The 20864-nt window shown below is 50.7% G+C and overlaps 1 protein-coding gene across 1 annotated transcript; it reads left to right on the top strand.

Moving 5' to 3' along the window:
* Nucleotides 1-6758: 6758 nt before the first annotated feature.
* Nucleotides 6759-20435, top strand: Slc34a1 (solute carrier family 34 member 1). Its single transcript, XM_041660474.1, has 12 exons — nt 6759-6864; nt 6982-7131; nt 7217-7345; nt 7418-7561; nt 8797-8908; nt 9030-9225; nt 9369-9464; nt 15294-15357; nt 15596-15763; nt 18856-18972; nt 19073-19197; nt 19932-20435. The coding sequence occupies exons 1-12, from the start codon at nt 6759-6761 to the stop codon at nt 20433-20435; spliced, it is 1911 nt and encodes a 636-aa protein (XP_041516408.1).
* Nucleotides 20436-20864: the final 429 nt, after the last annotated feature.

The following is a 20864-nucleotide window of genomic DNA, read 5'->3' as shown; positions in this document are numbered from 1 at the left end:
AACAACAACATCAAAACCCAAACCAACAACCCAAAGCAGCCTCAGCTATTTTGGCTAGACTTTGGCCTTGCCGATGAATGAGTGACCAGAGCTTGGGCTCACGAGATTAATAATTACATGGAATGCTTATTCTCCAAACTGGGCTGAGGCGTCATCAGGTCAGCCTCTCCCCAGGAAGAACTTGTTCTCCCTCTGGACAATGTCTCAGGCCCTCCTGGCTCTAGGCTGGGGCTGGGTAACTCAGACTGAAATCCAAGCTCTTCAAACTGGGAGCAGGGCCCCATGTCTTCAATTCCAGTACTTGGGGGGCAGAGACAAGATGGTCCATGAGTTTGAGGCCAGCCTGGTCTACATGGTGAGTTCTAGGCCAAAGACTATGTTGTGAGACCCTGTCTCAAAAAATAAAATAAAATAAAAATAATAAATCCAGGCTCTCCAAAGGGGGACAAAGTCAGGAGACCAGGAGAGGGACTGTTTTGTACCTATGGTATCAGCCAGCCCCCTGGTGAGGCCACGGTAGCAGATAAGACAAGGATGACTTAGGGTATGGAGTGAGTGTGGAGTGTGCCGTCAGGACCATGTCCCCACAGTCTCAGTGGCTGATGCTGGGAAGAGTGGTCACTGCTGTCACCACATCCAGCACTGTGCTGACCCACAGTGAGGCTTGCGAATTTATTAAATTAGTAACAAGCTTCTAAAAGAAGCCGGGAGCCTTGACAACACCGATAGCAAACAGTGCCGTGGGGCCGCAGGGTCAGGCATTCTGGCCTTACTGACTCAACATTTGTAATCCTGGCACCCCAGAGGTGAGCAGAAGGACCATGAGTTCAAGACTAGCCTGGGCCATGCAGTCAGGCCTTATCTGAAGAAAACAACAACAACAACAAAAGTGGTCTTGAATTCTGGTTTTCTTTCTTTGATTATTCTTAGACTTTAGGTTCTACTGAAAACTTCACTTATAGCAAACCATGTATCTAAACAGCAAGTCAGCCAGGTGTGGTGGCACACACCCTTCATCCCAGCACTCAAGGCAAAGGCAGAAGCACACATGTGTCCTACACAGCAAATGGGAATTCCATAAATTCAAGGCCAGCCTGATCTACATAGCAAGTGTAGGACAGCTGGCTTCATAGGGAGACCTTGTCTCAAAACAAAACCCAAACAACAAACAAAAAACCAAATTGATCTTAAGAACTAAGGAATCAGGGCCGGAGAGACAGCATAGCAGTTAACAGCATAGGTTGACAAGGCAGTGGTGGCGCACGCCTTTAACAGCACTCAGAGGTGGAGGGAGGCGGATCTCTGTGAGTTTGAGGCCAGCCTGGTCTACAAGAGCGAGTGCCAGGACAGCCAGGACTACACAGAAAAACCCTGTCTCCAAAAACAAAACAAAACAAACGCATAAAAGAGCACAGCTGTCCTTCTGGAGGAAGAAATTTCCATTCTCAGCACCCACATGGCAGCTCACAACTGCTTGTAACTCTAGTTCCAAGGGACTCAACGCCCTCTTCTGTGGACATGTGGTGCACTGGTCCATGCAGGCAAAAAACCCATATAAATAAATAATCATTAAATATAAAAGAACCCAGGAATCGCCTAGCGGCTTCAGCTTCCACAGCCTGCTCTATTTTGGGAGGCATTTCCCCCCCTCTCAGCTGTCATGCTGCCCCAGGGGAGTCGTCTTGTTGGTGTGCTGAAATTCAATATATGTTAGTCTCGCATGCTGGCCCTGGCTGTGCTGGAGCCACGTACCCACTCAGGACAGCTGACTCCTCCCTCAACCCGGCTCTCCAAGACCAGCGTGGCTCCTGGTGGCTAAATCTGGTTTGTTCTTGCGTTACATTCAGCAGAATTTGGGCCAGCTGACCAACATGTCTCTCAAAACTTGGTCGACCCCAGTGTCATCTGGGGCAGTTGCTCTTTTTTTCCTCCTCATCTGGTATCCTCTTAATCTCCCTGTCTGGTCTCTCTGCTCTCCTCAAATGTGGGCCCAACTCTGTCTCTTCCTGGACACCTGTTCTCTTTGTTACACACATGTTCTCAAGGGCACTTCCCTAGTAAGACTGAGATCAGCAAGGTGGGGGATTAAAGCCCTCTCACGCTGTGACAGGGTGTTGGTCAATGGGCTAAACAGAAAGTAGAGGCCGGCTTCTAAAGGGAATGACTCACACACAATTAGCATGGTGCCTATCTCTCCTTGTATCTGTCTGGCCTAGACTTCACCGTAGGCCAAGCTGACAACCCCTCTTGCCTCAATCTTCTTTGAGACAGGTGTACAGGTGTGAACCACCTTGTCCACCAGGCCACACTTGAGACTGGGTTTTCAGAAGATCACTTGCTGGGAACCCCTTGGATGGCTCAGCAGGTCAACGCACCTGCTACCAACCTTGAGGACCCAAGTTCACTCTCCAGGATCCACACAGTAGAGAAAACAAACTCCCTCAAGCTGTCTCCAACCTCCACACATGTACCGTGACATGCGGAAACACACACACTGAAATAAAAATGGACTAATTATCCCTGGCTGTTTTCTTTAGAGAACGGACCAGGAACAATGAGGACACGTGCAGACATGGTACCCATGAGGCCTTGACACCCTCTGCAGGAGACAACAGCAGCCTGGCCTGGGATGTAGCCACAGCCCTGGGAAATTACAGAAAGTGGGAGGGTGGCTGAGGAGGAGAGTTGAAAGAAGAGATGAAGGCACGGAGATGGAGGAGAAACAAGAGTCAATGACTCCTTCGTGGTGTCTGGCTGGGATCCAGGCTCTGGGTGCTGTCTGCAAAGACTGAACGTGAAGGAACCTGTGTAGAGCTCGGTGTACTCACTGGCACAGTCACGTGATCCTGTCAGAGCTCCGCCTAGCAGACTGCAGGCTCCTCTAGACCGCTCCCCCACAAATGGCTTACCCTCCCGGACGCTCTCCCTAACATAAGATACCACTGACTACCCAGGGGCTAACCTTAGGAAGGTCTGGGGAGACTGTCACCAGAGCCTGAGGACACACACAGAGTGTGAAACACCATCTGGGAACACGCAGACCCAGCCACCAATTCAGGAGGAAGCCGACAAACTAGCAGGTGTGTCAGGTAAAAAGAGGAGCCGAGAGAAGACAACATGCTCTTAACAGTGGTTAGCTATGAAGTTCACGGGATTTTAAGATCGTATCTTTTAGGATGCATTTGTCAATAATTAACTATTCTAATCACCAATCCTCCCCCAGGAAGGAAGGTAGATTGATTTTATTTATTTATTTATTTATTTTTGGTTTTTGGTTTTGCTTTTTTTTTCTAAGGTCTCTCCATGTAGCCCCAGCTGTCCTGGAACTCGCTCTGTAGACCAGGCTGACCTCGAACTCACAGAGATTCACCTGCCTCTGCCTCCTGAGTGCAGGGATCTAAGGTGTGTGCCACCACTGCCCAACAGTTGCTTTTTTTGGTTTTTGTTGTTGTTGTTTGTTTGTTGAGATTAGGTCTCATTGTAGCTCAGGCTAGCCCCAAACTTCAGAGTCCGAGTCATCTTCCTTTCTCAGGTTTCAAGTAGTCGGGGCTACAGCCTGTGGGCCTGTGTGCTGAGCCATTGGTGACATCACATTCTGTCACGAACCCTGATTTACTTAGTGAGACTTTGGTGTCTCAGAATCTCTTCAGCGTGGGAGAAGGGATTTAGGAGGGGCTGGGTTCAGGCTTAGGTAGGAGTGCCCCAGTGAGTCGGATAGAGTCAGATGTGTGGCTCAGAATCTCTATCTGCTTGGTCTCAGCCACATTAGGGATGCATTTGAACTTGTCTGGAGCAAGCATTGGTGCCTGAGCATTTCCTGAGAGCAGGCAAGCCTCGATCTGTTTGATCTTTTCGTCCCCTTCCTCCACCCCTGACTGGATCAGACTCCAGGCAGAGTTGCTATATCCAAAGTACTCAGCTTGGGCGCTTTCCTTTATTTTGTGGCAGGGTTTCTCTGTGTAGCCCTGATGTCCTGGAACCTGCTTTATATACTAGGCTGGCCTTGAGTTCACAGAGATCCACCTGCCTCTGCATCTTGAGTGCTGGGGTTAAAGGACAAATCCAGGACAGCCAGGACTACACAGAGAAACCTTATTTCAAAAAACCAAAACCAAAATAAAAACAAAAAGGCAAACACATACATAGACAAAAACCACAACAAAACAAAACAAAAAAAAAAAACCTGTTAACTTAAAGACACAAGAAAAGACTTATGATCTGAGGTTAGGTTTAAAAAGAACAAGATATGACCTTTTTAGACCATAATGGTTAAGAGGTAGAATTGGTTTTGTTGCCTGTGGAGTTACCTGTGGATTGGAGTCTTGTCTCTTAGTCAGGGTGACTATTGCTGTGGTCACGAAACACCATGACCGCAGCACTTGGAGAGGAAAGGGTTTATTTGGCTTACACTTCCTCACTATAGTCCATCACTGAAGGAAGTCAGGACAGGAAGTCAAACAAGGCAGGAACCTGGAGGAAGGAGCTGATGCAGAGGACATGGAGGGTGCTGCTTACTGGCTGCTCACATGACTTGCTCAGCCTGCTTCCTTATAGAACCCAGGACCACCAGCCAGAGAGCTAGTGCGGTGGTTCCCAACCTGTGGGTCATGACCCTTTTGGAGTTAAAGGAACCTTTACAGGGATCTCATATCTTTCAGCGTGCATATCAGATATTTACATTATGGCTTATAACAGAGGTAAAGTTAGTTATGAAGTAGCAAAGACATAATTTTATGGTTGGGGTCAGCACATCGCAGCATCGGGAAGGTTGGGAACCACTGCTCTCGCAGCACCTGTATTTGTCTAACACCTGCTGGTCTTTCTGTTCACTGCGGGATTACATCACCTGGGGAGGTCTCCCTACGATCTTTGTACACCCCTGGGGCAGTGGTTGTGCTTGTTTTTACTGACTTCTGCACCATAGCATTTACTCAGAGCTTAAGAAATGCTTGTTGGAGCTGGGCAGTGGTGGCGCACGCCTTTAATCCCAGCACTTGGAAGGCAGAGGCAGGTGGATTGCTGTGAGTTTGGGGCCAGCCTGGTCTATAGAGAGTGTTCCAGGATGGTCAGAAGCATTTCACAGCAAAACCCTGTCTCAAAAAACCAAAAACCAAAGAAAGAAAGAAAGAAAGAAAGAAAGAAAGAAAGAAAGAAAGAGAAACAGACACACGGGGGGGAGAGAACTGTTCCCACATTACTTGCCATGCATCATGAACTTCCTGACCACAGCTGTCCCTCTTCTCTTTCCCAGAGCCTCTGGGATGTATCCTGTCCTCTGTCCTCACGGGCCCAGCTTGGTTCAGCCCCATCATCTCTCTCCTGGACCTCTCTTCAGCATCTTAGCCAGTCTCTCCGCTGCAGATGCTCTTTGATGGATCTCACACCAGCATTTTTTTTTTTTTTTTTTTTTTTGGTTTTTCGAGACAGGGTTTCTCTGTGGTTTTGGAGCCTGTCTTGGAACTAGCTCTTGTAGACCAGGCTGGTCTTGAACTCACAGAGATCCGCCTGCCTCTGCCTCCCAAGTGCTGGGATTAAAGGCGTGCGCCACCACCGCCCGGCTCACACCAGCATTTTAAGGTGCAATCTAAGCCACAGAGTGATCACTTCTTGATTTGGCCAGTGGCTCTCTCAATCTCACACCTGGAATTCGTCATCAAGCCCTGTAGAACCTCCATGGTTCAAACATGCAGCCTCCCTGGGCTTCCCTCCTGGGGAGCCCACTCTTTTGAACCGTACCCCTCAAGACACACAGAGAGCTGCACAGACATTTAGATGCATGGCAAGGTCACCACATATTCAGATCACAGTGTGGGGAGTCTTGTCAGGTCATAATGAAGGAAAGGGGCTGGAGCCACAGAATCCCTTTCAAGTCCCTAAGAGCAAGCAGCCAGAGGGCCAACAGGGTCCCTGCCCAGCGTAGGGTGTGTCTGTGCCCTAGCTGGGTTGTGGTTCAGGATGACTCCCCCTGCAGAGCTGAAGATTAGCAATTAACTGGAAGGAATCTTGGGGATAAAGTTAATTTAGGGGGGGAACAGACGGAGGGCAGCTAAAGTTCTAGGGACTTTGCCCTTGACCCGAGGGTATAAAGAGGAGGGTCTTGGTTCTTCTTTAGATTTCCCCAAGCAGCCGAGCAGGAGCTGAGACTCAGAACCTCAAGGTGAGCCCAGGGCCCCGGTCCTTAGACCAGCCCATCACCCCAGCCCTGTATTTCTCCTCCTGCTCCCTATGACATCCCGATCCCAGCCCAGGCTGCTTTGGCCCACCCCACCCCCATCAGGAGCTAGACCCTGCCCTGCCATGGGACACTCTAGTCATAGCGGTACCTGCATTTGTCCTAACACCTGGCGGCATTTCTAGTCTCTGAGAGATTACATCATCTGTAGCTGTCTCCTTGCTAGACTTTGAACATCCCAAGGGCTGTGGCTTTTTTTCAGTTACTACTGTAGCCCAGTATCTAACTCAGAATACTACACATTCGAGAAATGCTTGTTGGGACTGGGGCTGTGGCTTGCCTACTAAGCTGAGGCCCTAGGTTCCATTTCCAGCACTGTAAAACAAAAAAGCTACAAAAACCTTGCTGGCTGGATGAATGCCCTCTCGGACCTGTGACAGCACCTGGGTGTGCATCTCCAGGTGTGTCTAAGGATGGATAGACTCCCTTCAGTTGGATGTCATGCGAGTGTGGGTACCACACACAGCAATTGTCAGCTTTGTTCTAACCTCTTGACACATAGGACTCACTGTGGGTGCCCAGCATAATGTCCTATGGGGACAGAGTGGGGGGACCGGCTGTCTCCCCGCTTCCAGTCCGTGGGAGACACATGGTGCATGGGACAGCCTTTGCTTATGTGCCCAGCCCACAAGGTAAGTACTGTTCCCATACCCTGAGTCCCGTTTCCCTCTCTGTCACCTACTCCCCTCTACCTGTCTCTCCTGGGCTCCTGGGACCTTTGGGAGCTCCTAATCAGCCTCCCTACTCAGTCCTACACAGGATTCCAGGGACATCCACCTATGCATTCTCCAGTCTAAGCCCAGTGACCCTCACAGAGCACAGTTGTCCCTATGGGGAGGTCCTAGAATGCCATGAGCCACTACCTGCCAAGTTGGCCCAGGAAGAGGAGCAAAAGCCAGGTGGGCCAGGTTGCGGGGCAGCAGGGTCATGGGTAGTCACTGCCCTCACACACTGCCCACTATACTTATGCCTGCCCACCTCTAGAGTCCAGGCTGCTTCAGAAGTTGCGCCAGGCTGGTACAAAGCTCCTCAAGGTCCCGCTGATGCTGGGCTTCCTGTACCTCTTTGTCTGCTCCCTGGACGTGCTCAGCTCCGCCTTCCAGCTAGCCGGAGGTAAAGCCCGGTTGAGGAGGTCAGGGGAGGGGTTCAGAAGGATCTCGGATGATGCTCGCTTGTGTTCTGCAGGGAAGGTGGCTGGTGACATCTTCAAGGACAACGCCATCCTGTCCAACCCAGTGGCAGGGCTGGTGGTGGGGATTCTGGTGACAGTCCTGGTGCAGAGTTCCAGTACCTCAACATCCATCATCGTCAGCATGGTCTCCTCTGGCTGTGAGTTGACCCAGCATGGTCAGGGATAGAGCCCAGAGGCCTGGAGATTCAGCACGAGGGCAGGAGTGTGGATAGGAGGTTGAGGGAAAGGCGAGGGGGGCAGGGGATGCCCCAGAACCTCCTGTATTGTCCTGGAAAGCAGGCTAAGAGTTGAGCCAGGGTGTTCCAGGGATTGTGGAGAGTGGGAAGGGAGAGGACAGCTCCTGATCCCACTTCTGTTCAGTCACATAGTCACTCAGGAAAGCTGGAGAAAACCAGTCTGTAAAAACAATCACAAGAGGAAGAGACAGAGGCAGAGACAGTTGAATCTCTGTGAGTTCAAGGCCAGCCTGGTCTACAGAGCGAGTTCCAGGACAACCAGGGCCACATGGAGAAACCCTGTCTCAAAAAAATAACTAACTAAATCATCACACACATGTGATTTACTGCAAAGAATTGACTTTCACCATTGTGTGGCTGGCTGCTCATGTCTGACATTTACAAAGTCAGCATTTGAAAGAGCAGGCTGGGATGTGTTGGCAGAAACGGATCCTGCAGGCCACAGGGAAACTTTCTTCCTCCAGGAAGCTTCAGTTTTACACTTGAGGCTCTTTTATTCCGTTGGATGAGCCTGCCCAGCTCATCAAGAGCAATGTCCTTTACCTGGGGCTAGGGAGTCTCCGTGGGGAAGCGTGCTCACTACAGGTGTGAAGGCTTGGGTTTGAATTTCCAGAGCTCACATAAGAAGCTGGGCACTGCTGCATACACACAGGTGCGCGCGCGCGCACACACACACACACACACACACACACACACAGAGAGAGAGAGAGAGAGAGAGAGAGAGAGAGAGAGAGAGAGAGGAATAATCTTTACTTAAAGTCAATTGAGTGCTACAGGTTAGTCAAGTTGACACATATAACCAACTACCACACTCGTGTGAGGTGCACCTGCACAAATATGGATTGCACAAGGTGTGAGCTCTCATAATGCACTCACGTGTACACATTCATCCTGAATAATGCCTGGGTACGCCCTGTATGGTGTGTGCTCATCTGGTCACATGTGGATATGTGCACACACGTGTAAATACACAGCTCGTGCACATGTGGACCTGTGAGACGGAGTCTAGGAAGTCAAGAGCATACTTGGAAACGGCTGTCTGGGGCTAGCACACGAATCGTGGGCCTGGTAGAGTTACTGCAGGGCAGAGCCCTATGGCCGCAACCCAATCATTTGAGAGGTCCCTCTTCTACCAGTGTTGGAGGTGAGCTCTGCCATTCCGATCATCATGGGCTCCAACATTGGAACCTCGGTCACCAACACCATTGTGGCCCTAATGCAGGCAGGGGACAGGACTGACTTCCGGCGGTGAGCTGGGGAAGGAGGGTGGGGGCTCATGCTTGTTGGGGAGAAGGCAGAACTGGGTGCCAGGACCCAGCTTGGGCACACCTTGAGTCCAACTGTCCTGCAATGTGGTGTCCTTGCTCAGGGCTTTTGCAGGGGCCACAGTGCATGACTGCTTTAACTGGCTGTCTGTTTTGGTCCTGCTGCCGCTGGAGGCTGCCACGGGCTACCTGTACCATGTCACTGGGCTCGTGGTTGCCTCCTTCAACATCCGTGGTGGCCGAGATGCCCCTGACCTTCTCAAGGTCATCACAGAACCCTTCACGAAGCTCATTATCCAGGTGAGGGCAGGACCTGGCGTGGGGTGGACAGATGCGGGCTAATAAGTGGTCCTACCTTCAGCTCTGTGTCATCGCCCTGGCGTGGGGTTGACATATGCGGGATAAGTGGCCCTACCTTCAGCTCTGTGTCATCTCGCTCACAGCTGGACAAGTCTGTCATCACCAGCATTGCCGTGGGGGATGAGTCCCTGAGGAATCACAGTCTCATCCGGACTTGGTGCCACCCAGACCCACCCGAGGTGAGTTCCAGAGCCAAGCCTAGGGAAGAAGATGCTCCCTTTAGACCACCTGCCTGTTGGTTCCATAGACCCTGGAAATCGTTTTGCTTGGGGTGAGCAGATAACGTGGAATTTTTCTGTGTCAGTATACCCATGGCAGACGTTGGTAATCCCTCCTAACTGCACAAACCGCGGTAGGCAAATATCTGAATATTAGCATTGGCATGTAGTTGATCTGGTCCAAGGGTGGTGTTCTCTCTCTCTCTCTCTCTCTCTCTCTCTCTCTCTTTCTTCTTCCTTCCCTTCCCTTCCCCTTCCTTCCTTCCTTCCTACCTTTTCTTTCTTTCTTTTTTTTTTTGGGGGGGGGTCGTTGTTCTGTTTTGTTTTGTTGGGTTTTTTCCGAGACAGAATTTCATGGTGTTGCCCAGGCTGGCCTCCAACTCACAGAGATCCACCTGCCTCTGTCTCCTGAGTACTGGGATTAAAGGCGTGCACCTCCACTAGCCCCACCTTGGACCAGTGGTTTTCAAAGAGCTATTGTTCCCAAGATTGACAGCATCCAGTCCTACCTGGGAGCCTATTAGAAATGCAGAGCAGACACAGTGTAGAAGAGAATCCACAGCACAGCATATATACATATATACATAGCATATATACACCCTTCCTAGACCTACTGGATCAGAAAATCCACAGCTTAGCATATATACACTCTTCCTAGACCCACTGAATCAGAAAAAAAAATCTCTGGGAACGGGCCCAGTTGCTTGATCTCCATCTTGCCATCTAACTTTTTTCCATGGTTGCTTGAAAAACCGAGGATCAAACTGAACTCTCTGCTTTCACAGATAGAGACACAGGCTCCAAGAGGCTAAGCAGTTTGCCCGGAACTACCAGGCCACAGGGACACTGGAGGCTGGTCCCTCAGCTCTGCCGTGCTTGGGGCTGAGGTCTGAGCAATGTAGACGGGGATGCGGGAGAAGAGAGCTATGTAGATAGTGAGAGTCTTGGACCCTAGAGTTCGGGTTGAGGAGCCAGGCAATGGCTGTCACACTGGGCGGGTGTCACACTGGGCAGCCCCTGAGAGACACAGCAATCACACATGCTGGCAGGGGACTCCTTCATCCTTTGTCCTCCTGCATTGTCTCTGTTCCTTCTACTGCCCAGAATGAAAAACTGCTCAGATTGGTTGGACATTCATGGATCAGCCATTATGCCCATGGTACAAGGCATAATAGCAAGGCGATTACGGACAAAGGAGCGGGCAATTAGCATACTTTCTTACTCAGCCATAAAAGGGAAAATGCTTCGTCCAAACCATAATCTTCCAAATTTGCTTCTGCTTAATTATTACGTACAAGAAATAACTCCATTTAGAAAGGCTACAGGGAACTCCAAAGCGCACAGCAAAGGCACAAGCCCATCCTCCACCTTCCCTCCTCTTGCTGGTGGATGTTCCCGGACCTCTCTGCCAGCACTGATAGAAAACAGCCCATCACCTCACCCTGCAATGCTCCTTTGCATCCCAAGTGGCACGCAGCCCCAGTTCTGCTCTTCTGAGAGTTCAAGGCAGTTCGACAACAGAAAGCCCACGTGGACAGCTTTGAAGCTGGCTTTTGACCTGCCAAACGCGTCAGCCACCTTCTCATGAGCTCTCTGGCTCTCTCAGGAAAGCTCTGTGAGTCACTGCTGCCTCAGAGAGTAGAGGAAGAGAAATCACATACTGATCAAAAAAAAAAAAAAAAGCCACCTAGAGATTTCCGGTCTGACAGCTGACTTGGGCAAGACTCTACCTGTGCCCTGAACTGCCTCACCTACTATGTCCTGGAGCGAGACCAGCCAGGTGGACCGTTTTACATGAATGGAAACTGAAGCTCGGTGACGGGAAGCCACTGCCGAGCTCCCTTGGCGGCGGCGGCGGGGCCTCCCTTCCCGACTTCCCGCTTCCAGCTGCGGCTTGCCAGGGCACCGGTTCAGTTGCCACACTAGCAGAAACCTCTCTCGGCAACAGCAGGTCGGATTTCTTGGCTTGGGACGTAAAGCTGGATCTGAGCCCCCTGCTCTCTGCCTCCCTCTGGACCTGTGCCCTGCAGGAATGGGACTCAGCACAGCCACATCTCGCGCTCCTGGCGTGTGCGTGGGTGGCTCTTCCTATTCCACCCCCACCTGCCCCCTGGGCCGCAAAGTTTTTCTTTTCTTTTCTTTTTTTTTTCTTTTCCAACACTCATGACCTCCAGCCTTCACCATACTGGGGAGTGAACGTTGATCAAACCAGTTTCCAGGAGCCCTAGACAGGACAGGTCAGGACCTATGCCACCCAGGACAGGACAGGATGAGAGTTTTCCTGATGTGGAAAGGGACAAACAGGCCATTTTGGAGTTCGAAACTTCTGGATGATCAGTGGCCTGGCCTTGTGCTTGAAATTCCTTTCCCGTGAGTCACATTTGTGATTGTAAACTGTCCCTGCCTGGGTTAAGTAGCCTCTTTGGAGGACTGGTCACTGGGGACCACTGTTATTACATCCCTACTCTGCAGATAGGAAACAGCCTCACTCAGAGAGAGGAACACCGGCTTCCTGTATTATTGGTTCCTATAATGGAGGAAGGTCTCCATCCTGATGGGATCCTCACTCCTCAATCAGCTGCATCTCCCAGATGCTGGTCTAATGTACCTCCGCCAGTTCCTATGTCTCTTTCTGCCCATGGTGCCACCAGACCCCTTCAAGGCTGGTGGACTGGAGATTCTCTAAGAAGTTCTCCCTTCGGCCACCAGATGGTGCCACTGGCCCAGAATGCTCCTGTTTTCAGAAGAACAAAGGCCCCACAGCTACCATAGCCCAGAGGGGAAGCTATTGTGCAATCCCACATCCTCTGTGGTTCTCTCCTGAGGAAGGACTCTTGAAGTAGCATGGTCCTTTGTGAACTTAATCATGCCCTTCAGTTCCCAGAAGTGTCTCCATCTAGAGTGTCCCTGTAGGCTCTTAAATACCAACTCCCTCTTCCAAGATGCTTCCTACTAGCCTGTAGGGAAAAGAAGGCAGCATTAAAAACTTCATTATGGAGACAGCTGACGCCCAGAGAGCTTAAGTGTACAGATCCAAGTCACACAGTTGAGAACAGCTCAGCCACAGCGTGAGTCCAGGACTATGGGACACTCATTGCTTCTGTTTTCCCGTAAGCGTTTCCACCCCACTCCCTGTCTATTCCTCCACTCCTCCCGGAGAGGATGGACAGACATCTTGGGAACATGCCCAGATCCGGGCCTCTGAGCTCTATTAACTAGGCCGGACTTCCCACCTTTTCCTCTGCCCTGTAAGATCTCCTTAGAGGCTTTTCTCTCCCCTCAGTCCCTTCCTGGCCTGGCTTTGCAGTGACCCCTCTCTGTCACTCCTATTGTCTCCACTTTAGCGTCCCTGGCTCCCCTTCTGGGCTCAATTAAGGCCACACAAGTCCAGGAAGAAAAGCCAAGGTTCTAGATCCCCATAGCAGGGTGAAGCACAGCTCAGCAATGGAAGCTTGTGATTAGCACGTGTGAGGTCTGGGTTCAAGGTTCAATCTCCAGCAACAAAATTACAAATAACACTCTGGATAGCTCGGCCCTCAGCCTTGTCCTGAACCTGGCTCAGTCAACCCTATGCCAAGCTCCTCATCCCCCTCTGGCCTCTATATGACCCACAAACCCCCTCTCTAGGAGGCCCCAGGATGCAGCTCAGAGAAAGCTGGTGAGGCTCACATGCATCTCAGGAGGGCATCTGCTTCTAGAGCTTCCGGCTGGGCACCTCCAGAAGGTCCACCAAGTTCTTCCCCCGCAAAATGCCTGTATCCACAGGCATGTCTGCAGGAGTCACTGGTCGTGGTCTAGGAGGTTAGTCACCTACCGTGTGGGATGCCCAGGAAGGCAGGAAGAGAGGCAGTGCGTCCCTTATCTGGGGCTGTGGTAGCCAGGCCCTGAGGTGAGGACTTAATGCATGTTTTCTCCTTTGACCTTTACATTTTTATTATTCCAATTTTTCTCAAATATCTGTATTTTTATGTTCATTGGTGTTTTGCCTGTATGTATGTCTGTGTAAAGGTGTCAGCTCTTGGAGTTATAGACAACTGTGAGCTACCTTGTGAGCACTGGGAATTGAACCCGGGTCCTCTGGAAGAGCAGCCAGTGCTCTTAATCACTGAGCCATCTCTCCAGCCCCCTAGTTTTTATTTCTTGTTGTTTTGTTTGATTCTTGAGACAAGATCTCACTGTAGTACAGGCAGGCCTTAAACTCATGGCAATCCCCCTGCCTCAGCTTCCCAAGTGCCCATCTTAATTTTTATTCTCTCAGATGACTTTTATCCTAGTTTCTCACCTAGAGTTCAGGCCTCCAGTCTGGATGGTGCCCTGGCCTAGATTTAGTGAACTGGAAATAACAGCTGAGCACCTGGCCCTGCTCAATGGAGCATGCCTCACTAACACACATCCTGATGTTAAACTAGTTGCCAGAAACTGACCCTAGGGTCACTCTCAGGGTTCTTGTTTTGCTTGTTTGGGATGCTGCTCGCGTAGACAAGGGCTGTACCATTGGCCTGTGCCCCAACCTGACACACACTCTCTAAATGATATGGTTGGGAACAAACCTAAAGAAGTTATAACATCAAATTGTCAGCTCACTCCGCCCAAGCCCCACCCTTAGCTTTTCCAAGCCACACCCATTCCGCCTCCTGTCACTGCTGCACGGTTCCTGAAAAGCAAGGCATCTGGGGTCCCTTGTCAGCACCTCCTTAATCCAGTGAAACTATGGATTGATAGCCTACAGACAGAAGGGAAGCTTCCACAGGCCTGGGAACTCTGCTTCCTAAACCTGAAAATGTGTCTCTTTTGGCCTAGTGACACAGGCTGTGAATTCCAAGTACTTGGGAGACTGAGGCAGGAGGATGGCAAGTCCAAGCCCTATCTGGACTTTGAGACCCCATCTCAAAATTTAAAAAAAAAATAATGAAATGAGAGAGAAAAAATTAAATGAGAATTTGGGATGTAGCTCAGTGGTGGGATTTTTGCCTAAATTTGTGAGGGTCTAAGTTCAATCCAGAGTATTGAAAAAAAAATCTCAGAGTAGAGCTACAATATGCACAGAGATTGAAGAATTTTTACCTAAAACCCCAGAAGTGTGGTTTCTATGGTAGGACTAGGAGGCTGGACCACTCTGGGATGCACCCTTGGTTGGTGACAATGGCTGGAGCTGAATAGCTACTGTCTCTGCACCCACCATCCTCACATGTAGCTTGGCTCACAGTTTATGTCCCCTCTACCCAGTGACATTACCAGAAAGACCCCCCTCGCTTACCCACAGTAGATCCAGAAAGAAGAAATGGGACGGGGCTAGACCCTCGGCCGTCACTGACCCTCCTTCCACTTGGATCTCCCCAAGGGCAAGGAACTGAGCGAGGGCAGAATAGAGTTCGGGCTAAGTGAGCTTTAGGGGGGTCATGGGGCAGGTACGGAGGAAGAAGGCGTTAAGAAAGGAACAGGTAAGAACAGATGGGGATAAAAGGACTTTCAGAAAAAGGGGTATGGATGCCACTGAGAAGTAGGGGGACCAAGACGAGAAGCTGCTAATCTGGTGATTGGGGTGACCACTGGTCCCAGGGGTCTCCAGTTCAGGGGAATAGAACATATCCAAGGCCACATTCCAGAGTGATAAGGATTTCAACGTCATCTTCTCTCCAGAGGAGATGGGCTCAGAGCAGGGAAGCAGCATGCTCATGATCTCAGAGCTAGAAACACAGCTCCCTTCCCCCACAGCTCCCAAACCTCCCTCTTAGCTCCACCCAGGCTGTGCTTGTCAAGATTCTCTAAGTCACCTTCCTCTGAATATAGGCTTCCACTTCTATGTCCAGGATAGAGGCCAACATCAGCTTTGCAAACACCACCGTGGGAAAATGTAAGTACCTGCAACACAGGAGGTGGCCCACATGACAGGCTCATAGGGAGCCATCCCCTGGCTGGCTCCTGCTGGGTCCAGCCCCAGGAAAGACAGCTGACTCCTGGATTTAGGTCAGTCACTGCTATGGAGGCCAAAGGAACTTGATGTGGGAGTCAGGCTCACAGTCCAGTGGGGTGGCAGAGGTGGGAAGCGGGTGTAGCGGTGAACACTCAGCAGCCTGATGCCACCCTTTTAGGCAACCATCTCTTCGTGGACACGGGGCTGCCGGACTTGGCTGTGGGGCTCATCCTGTTGGCTGGCTCTCTGGTGGTTCTGTGCAGCTGTCTCATTCTCCTAGTCAAGATGCTCAACTCTCTGCTCAAGGGCCAAGTGGCCAACGTCATCCAGAAGGTCATCAACACGGGTGAGTTGGGGGAAGGCTGCAGGCCGAGGCATGGCCCAGATGGGCTCTGTCAGATGTTGTTAAATCCATGCCTATTATCTTCACGCCTCAGTTTCCCCTGTGTGAATCAAGAAGGGGTGGGACCAGGTCAATTTGGAGACTCCTGAGATACTGACAGCCAGAAACCTGGGCTGCTACTGGCTGTTGTGTGCTCTAGCAGATGGGCAGGCTTAGAAGCCACAGTTTGGTTTTTCTTGTTTGAGTTTTTTAAGGCATGGTCTCATACAACCCATGGGGCTCTAGACCTTGCTGTGTAACCTAGACTGGTCAAGGACTTCCGACGTTCTTGCTTTGACTTCTCAAGTGCTGGGATTACAGCTATGCACAGCCATGTCTAGCTAAAATCCTCTGTTTAATTGACAAATGGACACCAAGCCCTTACTGGGTGCCACAGGATACAGGAGTGAGGCAAATAGAGATGGAGCCTGATCCCAAGATCTCAGAATTGCAATTTCCTCATCAAACTAGGCAACCGGGCCGTTTTGGGCTGTGTCCCAAATGGTGACAGTGTCATAGATCTGAGCAGTTATTAGCCTATAGGCCCACCATTTCCTCATGCAACCTGGGTGGGCCCATCTTTTCAGTCACCAAGCAAACCCTGTGTCCATCTGGGCCTTCCCCAGGTAGCCCCTCACTTTATTCCCAGTAGATGAAGAAGGAAGGAATAATTTGAAGATGGAGCAAGGAGACTGCTAAGGAGGTAGAAAAATGGCAGCACAACAGAAGGCAGGAAGAGGCTGTTCCTACAGATGCTCAGAGGTCTCTCTGAGGAGGAGACGCTTGCTTGAGCAGAGACCTGTGTAAGTGTCAAATTCGGATGAAGTGGCCAGATGTGGCGGCACTCGAGAAGTACAGACACAGGGACTTAGCTAGCTTAGGCTCTATAGACAGACCTTGTCTAAAGAAACAGAAATTTTTTTTTTTCGAGACAAGGTTTCTTTGTGTAGTTTTGGCTGTCTTGGAACTCACTCTGTAGACCAAGCTGCCCTTGAATTCACAGGGATCCGCCTGCCTCTGCTTCCCAAGTACTGGGGTTAAAGGTGTGCACCACCACCCAGCAACTTTTTTTGGGGGGGGGGTGTCTCATTATTCACTCGTAGCTAGCCTGGAATTTGATATGTAGACCATGCTGGCCTTGAGCTCAGAAATTCGCTTGTCTCTGCCTCCAGAGTGCTGGCTTTAAAAACATGCACCCCCAAGCTCTTCCGTAGTAAACTTAGAGGAGGGCAGGAGAGATGGCTCCATTGGTGCTGTGCTTCTCCTACAAGCCCAAGAACCGGAGCTGGATCTCCATAACCCACATAAGAGCATGTTGTGCATGCCTGTACCGCCAGTGCTTTGAGGCAGAGATGGGGGAGCCCCATACGGCTGACCGGCGACAGGGGATCCCCATATGGCTGGCCGGCCAGTCAAGCCTCTTGATGAGATCTAGGTTCAGTGAGAGGCCTCGTCTCAAAAAAATAAGACAGAGAGAGATAAAGACACCCCAAATTGACCTCTGGCTTCACACACAGAGAAACAAAATAAATGTGAATAAAACCCAGATGTGATGGCTCATAACTGTAACCTCTGCACTTTGAAGGCTGAGGCAGGAGGATTAATGAGAGAGTTTGATGATGACTTGGACTATAGAGTGAAACTTTATCTTACTGCTACCCCTTCCCCCCAAAATCCTCCACATAAAACAAGTGGTAAAGGAAGAATAGGAGTGTTGCTCAATGATGAAGCGTTTGCTCCCCATACTTGAGGTTCAGGGGTCCATCCCCAACACTGATAAAGAGAGAAACCTAGGTAGAAGAAGAGCATTCTGAGTGGGAGGACCAGCAAGTTCAAAGCCTGGAGAGTAGCAATCATAGCAGGATTGGGACAGAGAGGAATGGCTGGCAGCATCTTGGGCGGGGCAGGCTGCGGCTAACGCTGACAGAGATACAGCCAGTTCTAAGGGGGCCCTAAACTCTGCTCAGAGCCCCTGTTTTACTGAGGGTGATGGCGCATTTGCATACTTTGGGGCAGAGGAATGACGTCCTCTGATTTCTGTTTTAAACTACATTGTGGGCACTGGGGGTCCCCACATGACAAACGTGGGGATATGGGATGAGCAAATGTCTTGGGAGTAGGAGAAACAAGGGAGGTCAGGAAGGGCTTTCTAGCAAGGTGGCTTGCGGTGGTGGGAGTATGTTTGGCACTCTCTATCTGTGGGACCCTGATCTGCAGATTCAGTCAGTCATGGATCAAAAACATTCCAGGAAAATAATTGCATCTGTCTTGAAGCAGAATTTTGTCATTTTTTTCTTGGACAATATGATATAACAAGTATTTATGCTTTTACAATGTTCTTTTTGACACAATGCAGCCCTGGCTGGTATGGAACTCACTATGTAGACCAGGCTACATAGAAATCCACTTCCCTCTGACTTTTGAGTACTGAGATTAAAGGTGTGCACCACCACCCATATTATATGTGTGTGTGTGTTCTTGTGTGTATACACTATCACTATATTGTGAGTTTGGGTGTGTGCACATGTGCACACCATGGCACATGTGAAAGTCAGACATATGAACTGGTTTAATTCTTCCACTATGTAGACCCCAAGGACTGAACTCAGGTCACGAGGCTCAGCAGCAAAGGCCTTTTTCCACTCAGCCCCTCAGCAATCACGACCTTTACCTATATTAGGTATGATAAATCAATTAGATGTGATTTAAAGCACAGTACAACACGAACACTGGCCCCAGGCAAATGCCTCACTATGTTACAGAAGCACGCTTAGATGTTGGTGTCCATGGGCATCCCTGGCCTACACCCCATGGATTTAAATATTAGAGTATTATGGGCAGAGAGAATAGCTAGGGCAAAGACACAAAAGAGTGTAATAGCCCAAGTAAGAAAGTGTGTTAATCACAAGAGTTCCCTGGGCAAAAGAAAGGAGCAGGGGACCAGCTAGATTCTCAGGGGGCAACTCCTCCCTAAGGACCTCCTTGAAGAGCAAGGAGGCCTGCTCTCCCAAGGCCTCTCACTGACATGACTTACTGTGGATTTGGGTTCCTTTCAGACTTTCCCGCCCCCTTCACCTGGGTCACGGGCTACTTTGCCATGATCGTGGGTGCCAGCATGACCTTTGTTGTCCAGAGCAGTTCTGTGTTCACCTCCGCCATCACCCCACTCATCGGTGAGTTGCCCATGCCTGGCAACAGGCAGCAGTGCTGTGGGTTGCGTGTGTGACTCAGGAAGAGTTAGAAAGAAATGCCATACTCTCTCCTGCCCACCAGGCCTGGGTGTGATCAGTATTGAGCGTGCCTACCCTCTCACCCTGGGCTCCAACATTGGCACTACCACCACAGCCATCCTGGCAGCACTGGCCAGCCCCAAGGAGAAGCTATCCAGCTCCTTTCAGGTACGTGGGGGAGAGTGGGCCATCTGTAGAGGCAGAGGGCCGGGGTGCAGGCCCAGTGGATGATGTGACAATGTATAAGCAACATCAATCGCCTGATAACATGACCCGCTCCTCTCCATGGAAATTGCTCTGGACAAAGCTGACTTAACTCCTCTCTTAAGACCTCGGTGTCCAATAGGGAGCCACTGCTGTACTGTATCCTTAGACAGCCAGTCAGGGTCACAATGTGGCTATGTGCTGCTGTCAGAGAGGCCAGGCCCAATCTGGGGGAATCAAGGATGCTTTGAATTGGGGATGGTAAGCAGATGGCAAAGGGATTGGTCTAGAAGCAAAACAGCTGACAAGATGCTGACCAATTAAAAGCCTGGAATAGGCAAGCCAGGAATTAATCTAATGCTAAAGTCAGGCATGGTAGTAGATGCCTATAATCCCAGCACTTGGAAAAACACACACACACACACAGCAAAAAGCTCAAAGTCTGCCTATTCTATATAGTGAGACCCTGTGTCAGATGGGCAGGCCTCTCAGCTGCTGGGGTCTCATGAGAGGCGGTCACTGGGACACAGGGGGAGCGTTTAGCAACACATATTTTAATAGCCAGTCTGGAGATCTGGAGTCACATCGGCTCCAGAGTTCCTCCTGCTGCCCTGAGCATGTGGGGCCTCTGTTCCAGCCCTGCTAGGCTCCCGTGGGAACGCATTATCAACCTCGCCCCTCTACATTCTCCTCTGCAGATCGCCCTCTGTCACTTCTTCTTCAACATCTCGGGCATCTTGCTGTGGTACCCACTGCCCTGCACACGCCTGCCCATCCGCATGGCCAAGGCGCTGGGCAAACGCACCGCCAAGTACCGCTGGTTTGCAGTCCTCTACCTCCTCGTGTGCTTCCTGCTTCTGCCCTCACTGGTGTTTGGCATCTCCATGGCAGGCTGGCAGGCTATGGTCGGTGTGGGTGCACCCTTTGGGGCCCTGCTGGCCTTTGTGGTGCTCGTTAATGTCCTGCAGAACCGAAGTCCTGGGCACCTACCCAAGTGGCTGCAGACATGGGACTTCCTGCCCCGCTGGATGCACTCTTTGCAGCCCCTGGATGGTCTGATCACACGAGTCACCTTGTGCTACGCCAGGCCTGAACCCCGTTCACCTCAACTTCCCCCCAGAGTCTTTCTGGAGGAGCTTCCGCCTGCCACACCCTCCCCCCACCTCGCACTGCCTGCTCACCACAATGCCACCCGTCTCTAGGCTGTGGGCCCAGACCGCTGCCCGACTAGGAAGCAGAGTGTTTATGGGGCCCGCAGCAGAAGGGCAGGGGTGTGTGCGTGCGCATGTGTGTAGATGCACATCAGTTGAGGTTCATGATTTTGTACCACCCTTGGGTACCCGTCCAGATGCAGGGTCATAGTAATGTGGGCTTTTGTAATGAAGAGGCAGTGTGCACAAGTTCATGTGTTAGATGGTGTGTCTGTGTGGCCACCAGTGTAGGAAAGTCCACGTGTGAACATTGTGTGTCAACCCATGTATGTGTACAGACAAGCCTACACAATAGGTGTGTGTGTATATATACAGGAGGCTGTATACAAGGAGCAGGCTATCTCGCCATAAGTCTGGCTGTTTGTAGATACAAGACCCGAGCTTGTGTCCTTGTGTACACAGATGACTATGAGTAAAGGT

Source organism: Microtus oregoni, unplaced genomic scaffold, assembly GCF_018167655.1.
Source record: "Microtus oregoni isolate MIOR12 unplaced genomic scaffold, Mior012 000011F_ref0000422, whole genome shotgun sequence".
Classification (NCBI taxonomy): domain Eukaryota; kingdom Metazoa; phylum Chordata; class Mammalia; order Rodentia; family Cricetidae; genus Microtus; species Microtus oregoni.
This window is presented reverse-complemented; position numbering and strand designations above follow the sequence as displayed.

Coding starts and splice junctions, on each gene's coding strand:
- Slc34a1 (XM_041660474.1), top strand. CDS start 6,759: ATGTCCTATGGGGACAGAGTGGGGGGACCGGCTGTCTCCCCGCTTCCA. Junction 9,226..9,368: donor TCACGAAGCTCATTATCCAG/GTGAGGGCAGGA, acceptor TCTCGCTCACAG/CTGGACAAGTCTGTCATCAC. Junction 19,198..19,931: donor AGCTATCCAGCTCCTTTCAG/GTACGTGGGGGA, acceptor TCTCCTCTGCAG/ATCGCCCTCTGTCACTTCTT.